Here is a 20,243-nt window from a genome sequence, read left to right on the forward strand (position 1 = left end):
GGTCCCCCTGTTCAAACAGGGGGACTGGAGGGAGTGCTCCAATTACAGGGGGTCACACTCTTTAGCCTCCCTGGCAAGGTCTATTTGGTGGTTCTGTAGAGGAGGGTCCGTTGGATTGTTGAACCTCGGATTCAGGAAGAACAGTGTGGTTTTCGTCCTGTTGTGGAACACTGGACCAGCTCTACACCCTCAGCAGAGTCCTGGAGGGTGCATGGGAGTTCGCCCAAGAAGTCTACATGTGTTTTGTGGACTTGGAGAAGGCGTTTGACCGTATCCCTCGGGGAGCCCTATGGGGGGTTCTCCGGGAGTATGGGGTACCGGGCTCCTTGATACGGGCTGTCAGGTCCCTGTATGACCGGTGTCAGAGTCTGGTCCGCATTGCCAGCAATAGGCCGGGCTTGTTTCCGGTGAGAGTTGGACTCCGCCAGGGCTGCCCTTTGTCAACCATTCTGTTCATTACTTTTATGGACAGAATTTCTAGGCGCAGCCAAGGTGTGGAGGGGATCTGTTTTGGTGATCTTAGGATTGCATTTCTGCTTTTTGCTGATGACGTGGTCCTTTTGGCTTCTTCGGGACGCGATCTGCAGCACTCGCTGGAGCGGTTCGCAGCCGAGTGTGAAACGGCTGTGATGGCTATCTGTGCCTCCAACTCTGAGGCCATGGTCTTGAGCTGGAAAAGGGTAGAGTGCCTTCTCCGGGTCGGGGGGGTGTCCTGCCCCAAGTGGAGGAGTTCAAGTATCTTGGGATCTTGTTCATGAATGGGGGAAGAAGGGAGCAGGAGATCGACAGGCGGATTGGCGCAGCGTCTGCCGTCAAGCGGGCGCTGTACCATTCCGTCGTGGTGAAGAGAGACAAAAAGCGAAGCTCTCGATTTTCCGGTCGATCTACATTCCCACCCTCATCTATGGTCGTGAGTTTAGGGTCATGACCGAAAGAACGAGATTGTGGATACAAGTGGCCGAAATGGGTTTTCTCCGTAGGGTGTTTGGGCTCTGCCTTAGAGATAGTCAGTCATCAGTCATCTGGGAGGGACTCAGAGTAGAACTGCTGCTCCTTCACGTCGAGAGGAGCCAGTTGAGGTGGCTCGGGCATCTGGTCAGGATGGTGAGGTGTTCCGGGCACGTCCCACTGGGAGGAGGCCCCGGGGAAGACCCAGGACACGCTGGAGGGACTATGTCTCTCGGCAGGCTTGGAAACGCCTTGAGATTCCTCCGGAGGAGCTGGAAGAAGTGGCTGGGGAGAGGGAAGTCTGGGCCTCCCTTCTGAAGCTGCTACCCCACGACCCGACCCCGGATAAGCGGAAGAAGATGGATGGATGGATGAATGGATGGATGAATGGATACCATGGTCAGTAAACCATTTACCAGTGGTTTTGCCACTGAGCAGGTGCCAGGTCTTGCTGAAAAACGAAATCTTAATCTCCATAAAGCTTTTCAGCAGATGGAAGCATGAAGTACTCCGAAATCTCCTCATGGCTAGCTGCATTGACCCTGCCCTTGATAAAACACAGTGGACCAACACCAGCAGCTGACATGGCATCTCAGACCATCAGTGACTGTGGGTACTTGACACAGGACTTCTGGCATTTTGGCATTTCCTTCTCCCCAGTCTTACTCCAGACTCTGGCACCTTGATTTCCGAAAGACATGCAAAATTTGCTTCCGTCCAAAAAAGGTACGTTGGACCACTAAGCAACAGTCGAGTGCTGCTTCTCTGTAGCCCAGGTCAGGCTCCTCTGCCGCTGTTTCTGGTTCAAAAGTGGCTTGACCCAAGGGCGTAGGTTTGGTATGAAGTTTTGGTGGGACCTTACAACTTACTGACCCCCCCGGACCGACCATTTTTGACCAGTGGTAACCTGGTTTGTATTCACACTAACTTAACTTAATTTAAGACTAACACTTCAAACCATATTTGCTGAGATAATTTCACAGTATATTACATATCTGAGAACTAACACCTCACCTGGAGCCCTGAAGCTCCAGCCACCTCTCCATCGTTCTGCTCTGCCCCTTGCTCTGCTGTCTGAGCATCCTATGTGAAAAAATATTTCATAATTAACAGACCTATTCTACCTCACATTCAGTGCTGACTTTACTAAACACCGGACTTTACAACAAATGCGTTGCGTGATAGATATCTAACTCATGGGTTCACTCACTGTACTTACAGCCGAGGTAGCGAAATAACTTCTAATGTCTGTTGTCCTTTTCTTTTTTGGTGGCAACATGGTCTCGGAGACTCATAATAAATGTCAAACTCAGAAGGAGACGTGTTCACTTTCAGCACCGTGGACCAAACTTCCGTTCCGCGTGTGACCAGCTGGCCGCCGCCTGTTGCAGCCAATCCAAGAATGTAGATCCACGGTCTTTGAGCCAATAGCGGGTCGTCATAGTTCATAACAGCGAATTTTAAAATGAATGCTACCACTGCATAGTATATTGAAATATTAAACTAATCAATGTAGATTTTCGTTTATTTATTTTGTTTTTGTTAAAAAATACATATGTTTTTTTTTTTATTAATATGGCAAAAATTGGTCAGGAGTATTTTATATCCCTTGAATATTGGTCGTGACATGTCACCGTCCATACCCAAACCTACGCCCATGGCTTGACCTGGGGAATGCGGCACCTGTAGCCCATTTCCTATACATGCCTGTGCACGGTGACTCTGGATGTTTCTACTCCAGACTCAGTCCACTGCTTCCACAGGTCCCCCAAGGTCTGGAATAGGCCCTTCTCCACAATCTTCCTCAGGGTCTGGTCACCTCTTCTCATTGCTTTTTCTGACACACTTTTTCCTTCCCACAGACTTCCCACTGAGGTGCCTTGATACAGCACTCTGGGAACAGCCTATTCATTCAGAAATATCTTTCGGTGTCATACCCTCTTGCTTGAGGGTGTCAATGATGGCCTTCTGGATAGCAGTCAGGTCGGCAGTCTTACCCATGATTGGGGTTTTGAGGCATAAACCAGGCTGGGAGTTTTAAAGTTTAGAGTTAATTTGTTGATACAGATGATTAGGTTCATAGCTCGTTTAGAGACCCTTTTCATGATATGCTAATTTTGTGAGATAGGAATTTTGGGTTTTCATGAGCTGTATGCCAAAATCATCCGTATTAAGACAATAAAAGACCTGAAATATTTCAGTTTGTGTGCAATGAATCTAAAATATATGAATGTTTAATTTTTATCATTACATTATGGAAAATAATCAACTTTATCACAATATGCTAATATTTTGAGAAGGACCTGTATTTACCTGCTCTATGTTTTTCTAGTTCTGATCCCCGGGGACCCTGCGCAAATTCTTTTTGCAAACTTATTTTGTTTCTGTTATTATTAGCATTTTGCTTCATTACTTGCTCATACTCATTTTGTGAGACTAGAAATGCTGGTCACAGTAGTCAAAAAATGTGCTTTATCCCTCTCTAAAAGGGATGAAGCAAAATCCCTTGCTTTATGGACAGACATAATGCAAGGGATGTCCACCATTGCTTAAAATGGTGGACTACCATTTTAAACAATGGTGGACAACCATTGTTTGGTTCTGTCGACATTGTATACACATTCCTTAGACCCCACACAGATAAGACAGTGTTATGCATAAAGGGTTTGTTGCCATTTATGATATATTCGGAGATGTCAAAACATAGATCACATAGAGATAATGGGTGACCCACTTACAATTGTAACTTACAATGCAAAAGGGCTCCACAATCCAGCCAAAAGAAAGAAAATATTGAATCAATTAAAACAAATTAATTTTCACAAGGCTTTTTTGCAAGAAACCCATCTATCTGATACAGAGCATAAAAAATTAAAAAAAATCTTGGGCAGATAAGGCTTTCTACTCATCCCACCTGTCGGGGGGAAAAAGAAGGGTGTTGTCATACTTGAGCTTTAAATGCTTTAAAATCCAAAACTATGGGACCGTCTTGGACAGAAGCCACTATAGTAGTAATCCACAAAGAAGGCAGGATCCTACAGACTGCCAGTCTGTAGGATCCTGCCAATCTGCATTCACTGTTGAATACAGATTCACGCATACTCACAGCAACTCTAGCAAGACGACTTAACAAATTCATCACCCAAATCATACATCCCGATCAGACAGAATTTATTGTAGGCAGGTAATATGCTGATAATCTGAGGCGCCTACTAAACCTAACAAGCATTCAAAAAGAGAGAAGGATTGAATCAGCAATCATACCCTTAGATGCCCAAAAGGCGTTTGATAGAGTGTCCTGGAAATACTTAATTTATACTTTGAAACATTTTGGATTTGGTCCACATTTTGTTGACTGGATGCAAACACTTTACTCCTCTCCACAGGCAGCAGTTAAAGTTAATGGCTTTAGGTCTGCTTGATTTTCATTAGAACGGGGTGCCCACTCTCGCCATTAGTATTGAATCATTAGCCCAAATCATTAGAGATGATGCCAATATTAAAGGGATAGAAATTAACAAGGAAGTACACAAAATCTCATTATATGCTGAAGAGATGAGCTCTTCCAGGTGGGGGATTGTTAATTTAGGTTCAGTCTAATACAATAATACATCATCTCTCAATATGGATTTTACTCAGGCTACAAAATCAACATAGAAAAGGTGGAAGCTATGGATGTAAATGGAACAATATCAGACTTCATAAAAGTACAGACCCAAGAACGGTATCAAATATCTGGTTATTCAAATACCTCCACTTCTATGTGACCTCTATGAGGCAAACTATAGCAAACTTCTACCAGTCCTTAAAAATGACCTGGAGGGTTGGGATACACTCCATATCTCTCTGATAGGTCTTGTTGAAAGTATCTGTGTGAATATTTTACCAAGACTACTCTATATAAATAGAGTAGTCTTGGTACTCTATATAGACTACCTGGACTACTATTCTACCTGGAAGCATCTGGTAGCAGATGCTTCCAGGTAGAATCTGAAATAGTCCAGGTGCTAACTGTGAAGATTCCCAAATCTACCTTTGACACTTTAGATCAGGGGTCACCAACACGGTGCTCGGGGGCACCCAGTCGCCAGAGGGGACCTTATCAGTCGCCCATGGAGCAAGTTCTAAAAATAGCCATTGTCATTAGGGAGCACTGCCAACAAATATATTTAATTTAATGTTTTTACATTGAATTAATAACATTTGTTTATATTACTATTTAAAAAAAAAAAAGTAAATTACAAAAAATTTTTAAAATAAATTGCTTTATGCATAAAACTCTTTTCCATGGTTAAAGTTCAAAACTATGCGCAGACACCTGCAGGATTTTATCGGAGGGCAGCAGCACCTGCAGGCTGCTCCCTCTCTGCCTACCTTAAGATTTTCTTTGAAGTGAAAAAAGAAAAGAATAATTTCTGAAATTTTTATTATAAAACCCTCTTTACAATTAACAAAATTGTGGGAACAAAAGAACTAATGTGTCAAAACATCTTGTATGCAGCGCAAGTCTGAGTCTGTGGGGGTCAAAGGGCACGCCAAAGCTTAAATCTTATTGGTCTGTTTGATTTGTTTATTTGGCAGTGTAACAAGACGACCTTTTGCGGTTGGATTTTACAGTGAGGATGAACCTTTGAGGCAGAGTCAGGTGGAAAACAGCAGTGGTTTATTCTTCACTCACAGAATCAACAACACTTCACAGGTGAAACTACAGCCTTAAATAGACCCAGCTGTGACAGACCAAACCACATTTAATTGACAGGGGAAACTCAATTCATCAATCTCCACCTATTTAAATAAAATACATTTTATTAAATACAACACTTACATTTAGTTTTTATAAATATTTTCTGTTTTATCATTACACCCTAAATAAACCACCACAAAACCCATAAACAATTCCCCCCCTACTCTTTTCAATGGCCTCTCCCAGAAGCTATATATGGTGTCTGGACCCCCCGGGGTACAATTTGTCCAAATACCCTGGAGAGGATACAGAAAAGACAGGTGAGTCACTCCATAATAGCACTTCACACTCTACAGATTATGCACAACATTTGCTCAGTTTTTTACCCACCAGTAGCTCATTGCTCTGAGTAACAATTATCCTCTCCTCACAGACAACCAACCTCACTTCTCAATGAGAAGCAGCTGTGTAGAGCCCAGAACAAAGGATACATGCTAATTACTAAAATACTCAATAAATATAATTAAACTTCTTGTGTGCAAATTATTATTGTTGTGCAAATTATGCTTTAAGTGCAATGCTAAATAAAGTACTTGTTAATAAAGTGCAAAATACTTTTAAAGTACTATACAGTGATATATATATATATAAAAATGGTCCCAGTGATGAAGATCTCTTCATTACAGGCAGCTTTGCGCTTTTTCTGTAAGCTAAAAATGAATGAGCAGAGTTTGTACCTCCCGTAGTTCTAAGAGTGGTTTGTTTCCCGGTGGAGCTTTTTACCGTGTTGGTTCTGGCGGGTCGCCGGTTTATGAGCTTCTTTGATGTTTCCTGAACTGGAGAGCTGATAGGTCACCCGTTAACTGACATCTGCCGCTCTTCCTGAGCGTCGCGCCAAGACTGTGGGTTCAACAATTTAATGTAGTCGGTACGTTCCCCAATTAATCAAACATTGTTGCTTCACCTTCTCCTTTTGGACGTCTGACACCACCTGAACCTGGGAATCAACATCCTCCTCTTTCCGTGGATCTAACAGGTCGGCTTCACTTCCATGTCTTTATTATTTAGCATTGTTTGTCCATCCATCCATCCATCCATTTTCTATACACCCTTTCTCCCTAATGGGGTCGGGAGGGCATTGTTTGTGTAAAAAAAAAAAAAAAAAAAAACGGAAAAAAAAGGTGCGCTGCTTTAGTGGTCTAGGATTGTGCGGCATTTGTGCGACATGCACATGATGCGCGTTGGAGAGATGGTTGTGCTCTTGCATGTCAGGTGCAGTGATAGTTTTGTACCTTCCAATCTGTTGGACATTTTTTTTCGACATCTGCTGGTGTCAGCCAACAGCTGACCCGTCAGCTTTTAAGTTTGCAAAAGAGCAAAAAAATCTAAGGCAACCCGCCAGAACCGCCCACACTTTAAAAAGCTCAGGCAGGATCTTAGAACTATGGGAGATTCAAACTCCACTCATCATTTTTAGCTCACAGAAAAAGCAAACTGACCAATAAGATTTAGGCTTTGGCTGCACTTTGACCCCCCACAGATTCACACTGATGCACTACATACAAGATAATAATAATCATATACACATATATATATATGATTATTATTATAAAGGCTGATGGTGACCCCTGCTTTAGATAAAATAACTGGATTCATTTGGCAAAAAAAGCGACCTAGAATCAGATTCAAAACTCTGCAGTTACCTAAACCCAATAATAGCGTAATTAGTCAGATATATGACCTGTTTCTGTCCATAAATGTGCACGATTCCACAAACATAAAGCATAAATGGGAGACTGAATTGCAGTAGTCAGTAGCAGGGGACACATGGGAAGAAATATGTACTGAAGCACAATTAACAACAAATTCTAATACATGGAGAGAATTCAAATGGAAAGTAATGCCGTAGTCCAGTTTTTCAGAATGCCAGTAATAACCAGTAAAATGGACCCAACACAACCCAGTTCATGCTGGAGAAACTGCGGGACGCAGGATGCAAATCATACGCATATCTTTTGGGATTGTCCTAAACTAAGTGTATTCTGGGAGGTCATTTTTGAAGCTCTCAAGGTAATTTTCAGGAGAAATGTTCCAAAAACTCTCTTGGTGGCAATTTTGGGAGTAATACCCGATGGATTAGACAGGAAGGATGATAGATATCTTCTAAGAATCTTGCTCACAGCAGCATTGAAATGCATAACTATCAGGTGGCTGAAGCCAGGACCTCCTACATATAACACATGGATACAAAAAGTTTGGGACATTCATTTGATGGAGGAAATCACATATACCTTAAGGCTTCAAAAAACAGTTGTTAATATAAGATGGAGCCCTGTCATACGGTTATTATTTCAGTGACACAATTACAGGAATGCCCTTTTGCACTTGTGTGTTCTCATGGGTCAGTTTAAAATACCAGGGTGCTTAAGAATGTATGGAATACTTAACTCAGGGGGGATTTAATCAGATAACGGCAAAATAAAATAAATACCAAACATATGTCTGTTGATTTTGCTCTGTTGTTTTGTAGCCATTTTTACATTTGTTAAGAACATCTACTGTCTCAGCTTCTGTTGCCTCGTTATAATGCAGATGATAAATGTCAGTAAGAGACAGAAGAATGTAACTATGAAGATGTGTTGTCAAAAAAAAGCCTCAGTGAAAACGTGTTTATATTTTCTTAACTCTTCAATGCAAAAAAAAAAGGTTTTTTCACTACATGTTTATGTTTGTGGAATGTTGAGATGAAACTGCACATGAAAACATTCCTTTATTAACCATTCAAATTACCTGGTGATCCTTACAAGACTTGCCTATTGTGAGGTAATGCAAAAGTTTTCAAGGGAATTCAATACTTGTGTGAGGTAATAGAAAAGACAGAAAAATCCTCCATGTCTCCTGGGAGGGTGGGGGCACCATAGTATTCCACATTTTTTGTGTTTCAGTTTTATCTGTGAAATGCCACCTACTGGAATGGCATAGTATTTTCTAACTGAGCTCACGGTGTAGTAGCTTAAAACCATGTAATGGATCCAGGTCTGACAGAGACATATTTAAGATGATTCTTTGACTGAACATTGTATAAACTGACTGTATACAATTCAGTGTTTCCCAACCCTGGTCCTCAAGGCACACTGCCCTGCATGTTTTAGGTATTTCCTTGCTTCAGTGCAGCTGATTTCAATTGATGACTGATTAACAGGCGTTTGTTGAACTGCAATCAGTTGAATCAGGCACATTAAAGCAGGGAAACCTCTAAAACATGTAGGACAGTGTGCCTTGAGGACCAGGGTTGGGAAACACTGGTTTACATGATGTTCATGCAGCGCATCATTCTGACTTTTGCTTTGTTTCCCAACTGCAGAGAGGGTCTTGTAGTGAACACCTGATTGATAGGAAAACAATGGCCATGTAGCACTGAAACAAATCTGTACTCAGTGACTTGTATTTTTGAATTTGAATTGACTTCAATTACTCTTGATCAATTCAGAGTCTTTTGTGTATGTACTCCACAATGAATAATCCCAAATAATAATACTCAACCACAACTGCCAGTATTTTACAGTAAATTAGAAACTTTTTTTACAGTGTAGAAGATGGTGGTGATGTAACGTAGGATTCAGTGTTCAATGAGGCCTATACATATTCATAAAGATGTTTCACTTTAGAGCCAAACAGGAAAACAAAATCTACTTAGAAGTCACTGTGGAGAAACATTTCACCATGTAAATGTGCAGAACAACAGTGGTGTCTTCTAGGGCAGCTGATAACCTAATCATAACCAAATAGTGTGGAAATAATAAAAAATGTAAAAGTAAAAAAGAAAAATCTGCCTGGAATTGTTTCTGTGTCATGGCTTGCCTGTTCTCCTTTTTGCTTATTATTAATATGATTTACCTCACACCCTAAAGCTCCACCTGAATCTCTTATTTCTTCCCCAAACCATTTATTTTCATAATAAAATTGTTTTATTCTTATTTACAATGTAACTGGCTAATACATATTTTGCTAAGCTAATTTAAGACCTCTCCTGAGTTTCCTCAGTCTCTCAGTCTCATTGTGAGAAAATAACAAAACACATTAAGTCCTGACGTGGAATGCTAACTCCACATAAGTCCACAATAAAGGGCAATAAAGTCAAGGACAAACAGACTAAAAAGCAGCTTCTTTTTAGTCTGTTTTTCCTTTTAGTCTATCAGTACCTGTTGTTGTACTGAATACAGCCAATTTATTTATTTACGTATTTGTTTGTTTTCCTTAACATCCTAGTTGTTTCTGTGTTTTTCTACTATATTCTTGAGATATACTTATTATTTTATTCAATTATTTAACTTGCCTTTGAAAGTTGCTATTTAAAAAATTTTGTTGTGCACAATGACAGTAAAAGGAATTCTAATTCTGCTAGAGTCCGATATTGGGACTCTACCAGAATCTCTGTTCTGGTAAACAGTAGCACGCTGACAACATTCTGGCTAATGTTAAGACAGCAAAGAAAATGATGGATAACCAAGGCAACTAGTGACAGTTTAAATGCAGGCTAGCTCTTTTTGACGTCAGATTGCTCATGCATCCACCATATTTACGAAAAAATAATCCCTTTGTATTATATGGGTAATCTTATTTTTCAACACACTTTCAACACTTTTGGGACTTTTCTGCAGAGAAATGATCATTAGAGTACAGAAGATGAAGTACGGAGCCATCTGTTCTCTATACTTGCTTCGTCTATTGATCTTGAAGATTTTTAGTTTTAGGGAATAAGAACAGGCATGGTTGTTCACTGGGGTAATTATTCACATGGTTAATTCACCGCCAGATGTCCCGTTAGCACAACACAGAGGTAAGTTTAAAACATTTCAAACCATGTTTGAATTTAGCATTTGACGTTTAACTTTGTGAATTATTTACATTTATACTGACAATTTATGCAAAGTTCCAACATCTTGTCGGTGACACTTAAACCGGACATCATCATTGTTGTCAAAATAATACTGGCAGATGAACTTGTTAGCGATCCTTGTGTTAAACATCCAAACATATACTATGCTTGAAAGCCACATGTTGTGCACTAATACAAAATCGTCCTGTCTTAACTGCAGTTAAGACGCAATCCTTATCAGACAGGTATCCATAAACTGAGAAAACTATCCATCCATCCATTTTCTGTACACCCTTATCCCTAAAGGGGTCAGGAGGGGTGCTGGTGCCTATCTCCAGGTGACGTTCTGGGATCACCTGGACAGGTTGCCAGTCTGTCACAACTAACTGCCGATGGCATGTATTAATTGCTATTCATAGCCAAACCAAAACTATTCTCACATATTAACTTGTTGATTTGAAGGAAGACAAATATTCTTCAGTTACTACAGAGATAAAAAATAGCTGGGGCAGCTGGCAGAGCTGAAGTATTGTTACCTGAAAAAGTAGAATGCTATCAGCATTAGAGCTCCAAGAACAGCTCCAACCGTAACTCCAGTTAAGGCTGATACTCCCAGTCCACCTAATCATGAGAAGTTGAGAAGAAGAAAAACGCAAACATACACATTATCAAGTCAATGAAGCTGAATGTTCTATGTGTTCTTCAAACAGGGAAATATGTTTACATGAATGATTTTCCACTTCTTTTTCTTTTTTTGGCACTTCCTTTCTTCTTTTCAGAGTGAAATGATCAGTGTTGAAGGCAGGCAACAGCTGAAACGTTTTATTTTCCCCAAAGTAGTTCACTACCACCTGAAAATCAGATATTTATATTACTTTCACAAACGTTTACAATCTTTTATATCTGAGGACTGATTCAAGGTACTTTACTTTTTAGGGAACTTTTAATATTTTAATTACCTCATAGCTACCTGCTTCAATGTTGGTCATAGCCATCAAAGAGAAATCGCCGACTCTGTCACCATTGACATCTATGGATACCTGACCAGCAATTCCTATTCATAACCATAAAAAAAGAAATCATATTAAATACCTTAGTGTTAAAATTAACTAAAATATTGCTGTTCGTGACTCATAATTACTTCAAAAATATATGTCATGGTCTTTGGAATGCTTTTGCCCACACACAGAACACTTAAGGAAACCAGATGGGAAAGAATAATAAAGTTTATTATAAAATAGAAAAGAATAATGGCTTCTACAACTTGTCCAAGGTTCAGGAAATGGTGTAACTGGAGCACTGAAAGTGAAGCAGGGAGAAGGTGAATATCTGGGTGACACGCTCAGCCCCATTATAATACACAAGAACAGGTGTTTTTGCAATGGTTAATTTTCCTGCACTAATGGCACTGCTGTCTGAATACCAGGCATTTTTCTCTTTTTGCAATGTGAGAGCCTTTGCAATTATTGCAGTCAGCAATAATATGTGACTGGGGCCTAGGTCATTGCTGCTGTTTGATCCTGTAAAATACTCATCCAGCCTCCACCTCAGGCCTCTTCCATTTACATTCAACCACATTAGCTTGGCTAGATAATGTTTTGCTTCCCTCCTCTGTCATTTCATGAATGTGGCAGATTGAAACAGCTTTTACCAGAGTTTAATCACTGTCTCTTAATAAAGCCTTTCTGAGAGAGTCACTTGGGATGCCATAAACCGGCGATTTTCAAAGTGTGAGGCACGCCTCCCCTGGGGGGCGCCAGAGCACTTTAGGGGAGGCGCGGGGCGAGGGAAAAAATAAACCGGAAAAGCTATCTGCTTGCTGTCTACTGATGTGAGAGAAACGTCTTTTACGCACACGATCAACTCTGTGGATTTAGGAAAAAGTTGGTACTGTGGGGTGCGCGTGTGGAGCGGGGATCAGTGGAAATGTTTCTCCCCTTAGAGGATGTTTTGGCCAGTGATGTCAGTAACGTTACTGACTTCGGACCACTTTCTTCAGTAACGAGTAATCTAACGCGTTGCTATTTCAAATCCAGTAGTCAGACTACAGTTACTTATCAAAATCATTTTTGCGTTACTGTGCGTTACTATCTTCTTTTGTTATTTAATCGTATTTCCTCAACGCGTCTTGTCGAGTGACCGACGTCTCTATGCAACAGAAATGTTAAAAATGGAGGGAGATGCACATTTTGTTGGTGGAAAAACTGGAACTATTTTGAGTTTCTGTCGACAAGTCCGATTATTATGAGCGGCTTTGGGCTTCATTTTTTTAAAGTCGCTTGAAAATTTAACGAGGTGCGGGTTGCGCCTTTTTGGGCTCGTTTTTGAACGTGAAGTTACTCATTTGGGCTTGGAAATAATCAGAGACTCAATAAATCCAAGAATTTGTCCGTCATTAAGGTAGTTTTAGTCCGTCTCTCCCTGTCCATCATTTCCCGGATGATCCGTCCCGCTGTGTTTTTAATGTCAACTTAATGTTTTACCTCTGAATGACGTCGAGCTTCACGTTGCGCTCCAGAAAACTGCAAACATCGAGACCAATATGAACAGCGCAATAAACGTGAAAACAGCCACGAATGAACGTGTCCGTAGTTGGCAATAGTTATAATGGCAACTTAACGCCACTATAATTATTAATATTACGGTAAGTGTCACAAATCTGTGCAACCATCTTAGCTGTGGAGCTGCAGGAGGAGCTCTGTGCGCTGCGCAGAACCTGGAGGCTGGGGGGAGGAGGGATGGGGGCTTTAAAATCCCTCTTAGAGTTTTCCAGACAACAGTGGACCACACAAATTACTCACGTTTTTTTATTTTTTTGTACAATCTCCTCTTCAGCTCAACCTTTTCAGTGGAGACACATTGTTGATGTTACCATTATAAAATAACTTACAATTAAGTATCAGCAAAGATCAATGTGATTTTCACAGTAGGTGGAGCGTTGTTGTTAGCAGCTGCTGAAAGTAACTAAAAAGTTTCTTTTAATGTAACTTAGTTACTTTCCAATTCAAGTAGTCAGTAATATAACTAAGTTACTTTTTCAAGGAGTAATCAGTAGTCCCATTATAGTTACTTTTTCAAAGTAACTATGCCATCACTGGTTTTGGCCAGAGCGGGGCTGAAGGTGGAGTTTTTACAACTGAACTGTGACATGGAGCTCATGTCACAGTTCGGGGGTGGGGTGGGGGGTGGGGGGGCGTAGCAGGCATTGTGCTCCTTGGAGGGGGTTCACCCTTTCATACTTTGAAAACCCCTGCCATAAACTATCCTGTCCCAGATGGGATAGTCAGTAAGTTCACTGAAATTGCAGGTTTTAGCTTTTATTTTTAAATTGCTGATAAAAGACTCAATGCTGTCATCCAGTTTTTGATTTCTGGATGAAACTTGTGCCGCTCCATTGTTCTATTGCATACGGGGTTGCAAATTTTGCAGAATTTCCATTTCAAAAGTCTGTATCCTCCCTTGATTCTGCTAATGTGATGATGGCTCCATCCTGGTCATGTACAGCAGCAGAGTAGACAAACGAGCGCTACTGCTCAATGCTGTCTGGACCTGTATTGTTGAGAAGAATATAAGCCGGCTTGTCATGGTGTGCAGCAGCAATAAAAATGCTGTACTCCCGTTCGAAAATGCGACAGTTTTCTGCCACATTCTCATTGAAAACCACAGGGTAGGATCTGTGAAAACCATCATATCCAGGACATGTGCACTCCAGGCAGCAGGCATAGACTGACGATGAAGAAAAAAATCCAATGGAAGAGCAGAAAATAAGGAGGAAAAAAGCCTTTGAGTGACAGTTTTACAATTTCTTCTGAAATGTAAATGCTTGTTCATTGTAATAAAAAGTAAGACAGACAACTGGAAATGAACTCACTGAAAAGGTGTTTTTAGTGATAAGAACTGTAGCTAACAGCTTGCACATGTAATGTGCATGTAATGTCTCAGACCGAGACATTACATGCATACCACCTGTACGGCAACCGCTATAGACAAAATAATCATTTCACAAATGATCTACTGATAGTAAATGTGTATGCATTATTTTTAGGTTATAATTGAAAAATAAGCGAAATGGCATGCCAGCACTCCTAAGCATGACCGCACTTTAAGCCACCATCTTTAAAATTGACAAGAATACTTTTTGAGAAGCATCTGATAAAGAAGAAATATGATTCTTCTTTTGTGAAGAACCAAATGGCTAAAAATGGAAATTGCAAAATCATTATTCATGGAGGAGGATGGCCTGCAAATAGATGCAATGTTCTCTCCATGACTCTTTTGTTAGCTTTGCTTAAGGGTTTCATATGCATACTGAAGCAGGTTTAGTGTTGCCAGGTGATTTCCAGGTGGTCTGTGTATGTAAAGTGTGTGCAAATACCAATGTCCCCCAGCCACATGGCCACGCATCGACTGTTCAGCACCAGATGAAGTATGGGAGAGCCTTAAGTCAGGTTTTCGCACTTTTTGCACATTAATCAGAACACAGAAGTCGCTCCATCATTATGTCTTCTGAGATGGAATATGAAGTAGGGTTTTACAACAGGTTTGGTTTATATACTATACCAAAGCAAAAAATCTTTTTTTCTTTTCATTGTGTTAATGAGGGTGAGCCTTGTGCTACTTAGATAACACTATCTGGAGCCAGTGCACTCATTCTATGGCTACTGCCTGCCATCAAGTGAAACATGATGTATCTTAGAAGATGATTCACTTAGAATTACTGAGTATATATTGGAATTCATCTATATGAACACATTTTAACAGCTTCATAGTGATTGCACTTAAATAATCATTAAAAACAGCCCATGTCTTTCTTAAGAATGCAACCTTCATATTCCCTAAATAAGATGTTATGTTGTTTCATATAAGTTGCAAACAAAAATGAGAGTAAAAGAATGACGGTCAGTATTATTAGTGTAGATTCCCAGTTATTAAGGGCATGATAATCATAATATCTTAAATAGAAGACAACTGGAAAAATAACCTCACAGGTAAAATTCATTTTCACTTCTGATCATGGCTAGAAGGCTCTTAAGAAATACTCAATCATATAACAATCATAATTCACAAGTGTGGATTTGCAAGTAAGAAAAAAGTCTCAAACACACAGCCAAGGAAACTCTTACTTGGTTTCAGAGAAAGAAAGTAAAATTTCTAGAATTGCCCAATCAAATTGCCTGACAAATATTTAATTGAAAAACTATAGAAAGACCTAAAGATCAGTGTGCAAAGAAATAATTTCCAGAACTTCAAGTAAGGCATATTCAAACTGAGAAAATGTGGACGTATTCAATATTTATTTTACTTCCTACATCCCAGGTTACTTGCAAAACATCAGAAGAACAAGTTGTTAAAATAGAATTATGTATAAACTTAGCTTTATTGAAAGTTTATTAAGAGTAGTGTGATTTACCTTCAAAAGTTCTGTTCCACATGTGTGAGGTTATCTCAGTACCGTTTGTCTTTGAGTATCCATTCTTCATGCCTTCATATAATGCAATGGAATATAGCACCATGGCATCATGGAATCCTTCAACAAACATGTTAACCTGACAAGATAAAAGATGTGCTAAGTCAAAAACAGGAGATGACCTAAGTAGACTGTTACTGCTGGGTAAGACAACAGCAAAGATCAGCTAAGTTTCCATGTAACCAGGAACATACATGATCTTAGCCATCCTTTTAATGGAACCCTAACTGAAGACAGGAACCTGAAGAATAATGTAAAGACACACAAAACAAGCACTCCCAATTATTTTAGCCCACATGGGTACAGGCCATATAATTCATGAATATCATGAAATAGTTTATTTACGCCTTTTGGTTTTTATGAGTTTTTACGGATCCCTTTTGGTCTTTAAAGCGCAGCGCAGACTTTCCAGCAGCTTATGGATTCAGTCCTGCAGGGTGTTTTAATTCGTCTATTTGGACGGTGGCTAGTCCCTCTGCAGAAGAACACATGATGCACCTTCGTCAGCCGTTTGTTAGACTCTGTGAACATGGCCTGATTGTTACCCCAGCTAAATGCCAGTTTGGACTGCTTGATGTTGAGTTCCTGGGACACAAAGTGTCTTGTGAAGGGGCGGTTCCTGCAAAGGTTGAAGCAGTTTTCGCTTTTCCCTGCCCTCCCTCAGTGAAGCCCCTGCAAGAGCTTTTGGGGATGGTAAACTTTTAGAACTGTTTCATCCAAACGCACAGCTCACCTCATACTCCCCTTGTATGAAGCACTTAGAGGCAAAAAAGGGGACCAACAGATAGAGTGGACCCCTGAGAGGGTGCAGGCATTCGATGATGCCAAACAGGCTGTGGCTAATGATGCGCTTTTGGCCCATCCATCTCCAGTGGCTCCTGTGGCTCTAACAACTGACGCCTGTGATTATGCAGTTGGGGCAGTTTGTGAGCAATGGGTGGATGGTACCTGGCAACCCCTTGCTTTTTTTTTTAGCAGGAAACTTTGTGAAGCTGAAAAAAAAATAGCACCTTTGATAGGGAACTGCTTGCCCCTTTTTCTAGCAACACACGATTTCCGCTTCATGTTGAAGGGCAGGGACTTTACTGCTTTTGTTGACCCAATCCTCTCACTTTTACTATGGCAAAAGTTTCTGAACCATGGTTGCCTCAGCAGCAACAGCATTTGCCTGTCATTTCAGAGTTCACCGTTGATATTCAGCATGTGGCTGGCAAGAATAATCTGGTGGCTGACTGTCTGTCCAGAGCAAAGGTTGCTTCTATGCATTTAGGTGTGGACTACCTCGCCATGGCCACAGACCAACTGACCGACCAGGAAGGTTGGTCTGTTGGTTCCAAAGGCCTTTGGCCTTTGGAACCTTGGCCTTTGGTCCCTACTAGTTGGCGTTGGCAGGTTTTTGATGCAGTTCATTCCCATTAACACACCTGGGTTTTAAAGCTTCTGTTAAACTGGCAGGGACAAAGTTTGTGTGGCCGGGACTCCATAAAGCTGTACGAACATGGGCAGCTTCCTGTTTGGCTTGCCAGCATGCCAAAGTGCAACGGCACACTAAGGCTCCACTGGAGCACTTTCCTGTTCTGCAACGGAAGTTTGAACATGTGCATGTGGACTTAGTGGGGCCGCTTCCACCTTCCAGAGGTTTCACCTATCTCCTGACGATGGATGGACAGAACTACTTGGTGGCCAGAGGCAGTTCTGCTGTCATCAATCACTTCGGTTGATGTGGCTTGGGGATTTATCTCCTCCTGGGTGTCCAGCTTTGATGTGCCATTGGACTTGACCTCCAACAGAGGTCCCCAGTTCACTTCAGAGTTGTGGACTGCAGTGGAAGATAGCCTTGGGGTTAAACGCCACCGTACTGCTGCCTACCATGTGCAGGCCAATGGTCTTTGTGACAGGTTTCACTGCACAATGAAGGATGCATTGCGGGCCTCATTAATGGATGGTAGCTGGCCTTGGATTTTATTGGGCCTGCGTTCAACTACCAAAGAGGACCTACAGTTTTCTTCAGCTGAGTTGGTCCTGGGCCAGCCTTTGAAGGTACCAGGGGAATTTCTTCTGGGTCCACGGTTGATTCCCAGGGGAGATTAGAATAGTTCTAAATGGGGAATCTAGATCTTTTGTCCAGTTGGCAGCACATCACTGCCTTCCACAGGACCTAATGACATTAGGTCCTTTGTCAACAAGAACCTAATATCTGCTAAATATGTATATATCCACCATGACTTACACTGCTCTCCACTTCAGCCTCCTTATCAATCAATTAAACTTTATTTGTATAGCACATTTCAGCAGCAAGGCATTTGAAAGTGCTTTACATCAAATCAAACACAAAAATACAATGCAACATAGAATCAACAATCAAAACACAACATAGTCAGATTCCGTCAATAAATTTGCAATTGATTACGTTTCAAATAAAACTCTAAGCAAGTGGGTTTTTAGTTGAGATTTAAAGGAAGTCAGTGTTTCAGCTGTTTTACAGTTTTCTGGAAGTTTGTTCCAGATTTTTGGTGCATAGATGCTGAATGCTGCTTCTCCTCGTTTGGTTCTGGTTCTGGAGATGCAGAGCAGACCAGAACCAGAAGACCTGAGAAGTCTGGAAGGTTGATACAATAACAGCAGATCTTTAATGTATTGTGGTGCTAAACCATTCAGTGATTTATAAACTAACAACAGTATTTTAAAGTCTATTCTTTGAGCTACAGGGAGCCAGTGGAGAGACTTTAAAACTGGTGTTATGTGCTGTATCTTCCTGGTTTTAGTGAGAACACGAGCAGCAGCATTCTGGATCAGCTGCAGCTGTTTGATTGATTTGTTGGACAGACCTGTGATGACGCTGTTGCAATAATCAATACGACTGAAGATAAATGCATGGATGAGTTTCTCTAGATCTGGCTGAGACATTAGTCCTTTAATCCTGGAAATGTTCTTCAGGTGATAGAAGGCCGTCTTTGTGACTGTCTTTACGTGGCTCTGAAGGTTCAGGTCAGAGTCCATCACTACTCCCAGGTTTCTGGCCTGATCGCTGGTTTTTAGTTGTAATAACTGAAGCTGTGCACTGACTCTATATCTATAACTCTAGATCTATAACTCTAGATCGTTCCTCTTTAGGTCCAAAAATAATAACTTCAGTTTTGTTTTTGTTCAGCTGGAGAAAGTTTTGGCACATTCACACATTTATCTGTTCTTAGCATCTTTTCAGCGATTGGATGGGGTCAAAGGTCACCTGGTGACATCGTAATGTAGAGCTGTGTGTCATCTGCATAGTTATGGTAGCTAATATTATTTCCTGTTATAACCTGAGCTAGTGGGAGCATATAGATATTGAATAAGAGGGGTCCTAGGATTGAACCTTGGGGTACCCCACATGTGACCTTTGACCTCTTTGATGAGAAGTTTCCAATTGAAACAAAGAAATCCCTGTTCTTTATGTAAGATTCAAACCAGTTAAACACTGGACCGGAGAGTCCGACCCAACTCTCCAGTCCATTCAGTAATATGTCCTGGTCAACACTGAGGTCCAACAGAACCAGCACTGTGGTTCTCCCACAGTCCGTATTTATATGGATGTCATTGAACACGTTTACGAGGGCAGTTTCTATGCTGTGGTGAGACCGGAAACCAGATTGGAAGGAGTCAAAGCGGTTGGTGATCATTAGGAAGCCATTTAACTGTTTAAACAGCTTTTTCAATAACTTTGCTGATGAATGGGAGGTTGGAGATCGGCCTGTAATTCTGCAGTAGTGATTTGTCCAGATTGTTCTTTTTTATCAGTGGTTTGATTACTGCTGATTTTAAAGCCTGGGGGAAAACGCCTGATGAGAGCGATGAGTTACTATTTGGATCAGATCAATAGCAACAACAGGCAGAACTTTCTTAAAGAAATGTGAGGGTAGGACATCCAGACAGCAGGAACTGGAGCTGAGTTGACTTATAATTTCCTCCAGGGTTTTATAATTAAGTAGTTGAAATTGGGTCATTTTTCCTGTATTTGTTTTGTTTGGGTTCAGTGTTGGTACTGACTTTATAGTGGATGTGCAGATTAATCTTCTGATGTTTTGAATTTTCTCTGAAAAGAAACTGGAAAACTGGTTGCAGGCAGCAATAGACTGAAATTCAGGTGGTAACGTGATAGGAGGATTTGTGAGCCCGTCAACTGTTGCAAATAAAGCTGGAGCATTATTAATGTTTTTGTTTATGACATCTGCAAAGAAAGCCTGTCTTGCATGTTTGAGTGTTAAATGATAGTAACGTAGTTTTTC

General features: G+C 40.9%; 1 protein-coding gene across 1 annotated transcript in view; it reads right to left on the reverse strand.

The window, feature by feature from the left end:
* The window catches only part of npr3 (natriuretic peptide receptor 3), a 96,946-nt gene that overhangs the window by 12,126 nt on the left and 64,577 nt on the right, over window positions 1–20,243 (reverse strand). The window contains exons 4-7 of the mRNA XM_044111666.1: window positions 15,922–16,057; window positions 11,471–11,565; window positions 11,236–11,362; window positions 11,048–11,132 (exon numbers count right to left, since the gene is read on the reverse strand). Of these exons, the coding sequence (XP_043967601.1) occupies window positions 11,048–11,132; window positions 11,236–11,362; window positions 11,471–11,565; window positions 15,922–16,057 (443 nt within the window). The remainder of the gene's footprint in view (window positions 1–11,047; window positions 11,133–11,235; window positions 11,363–11,470; window positions 11,566–15,921; window positions 16,058–20,243) is intronic.

Source organism: Gambusia affinis, linkage group LG03 (assembly GCF_019740435.1).
Source record: "Gambusia affinis linkage group LG03, SWU_Gaff_1.0, whole genome shotgun sequence".
NCBI lineage: Eukaryota > Metazoa > Chordata > Actinopteri > Cyprinodontiformes > Poeciliidae > Gambusia > Gambusia affinis.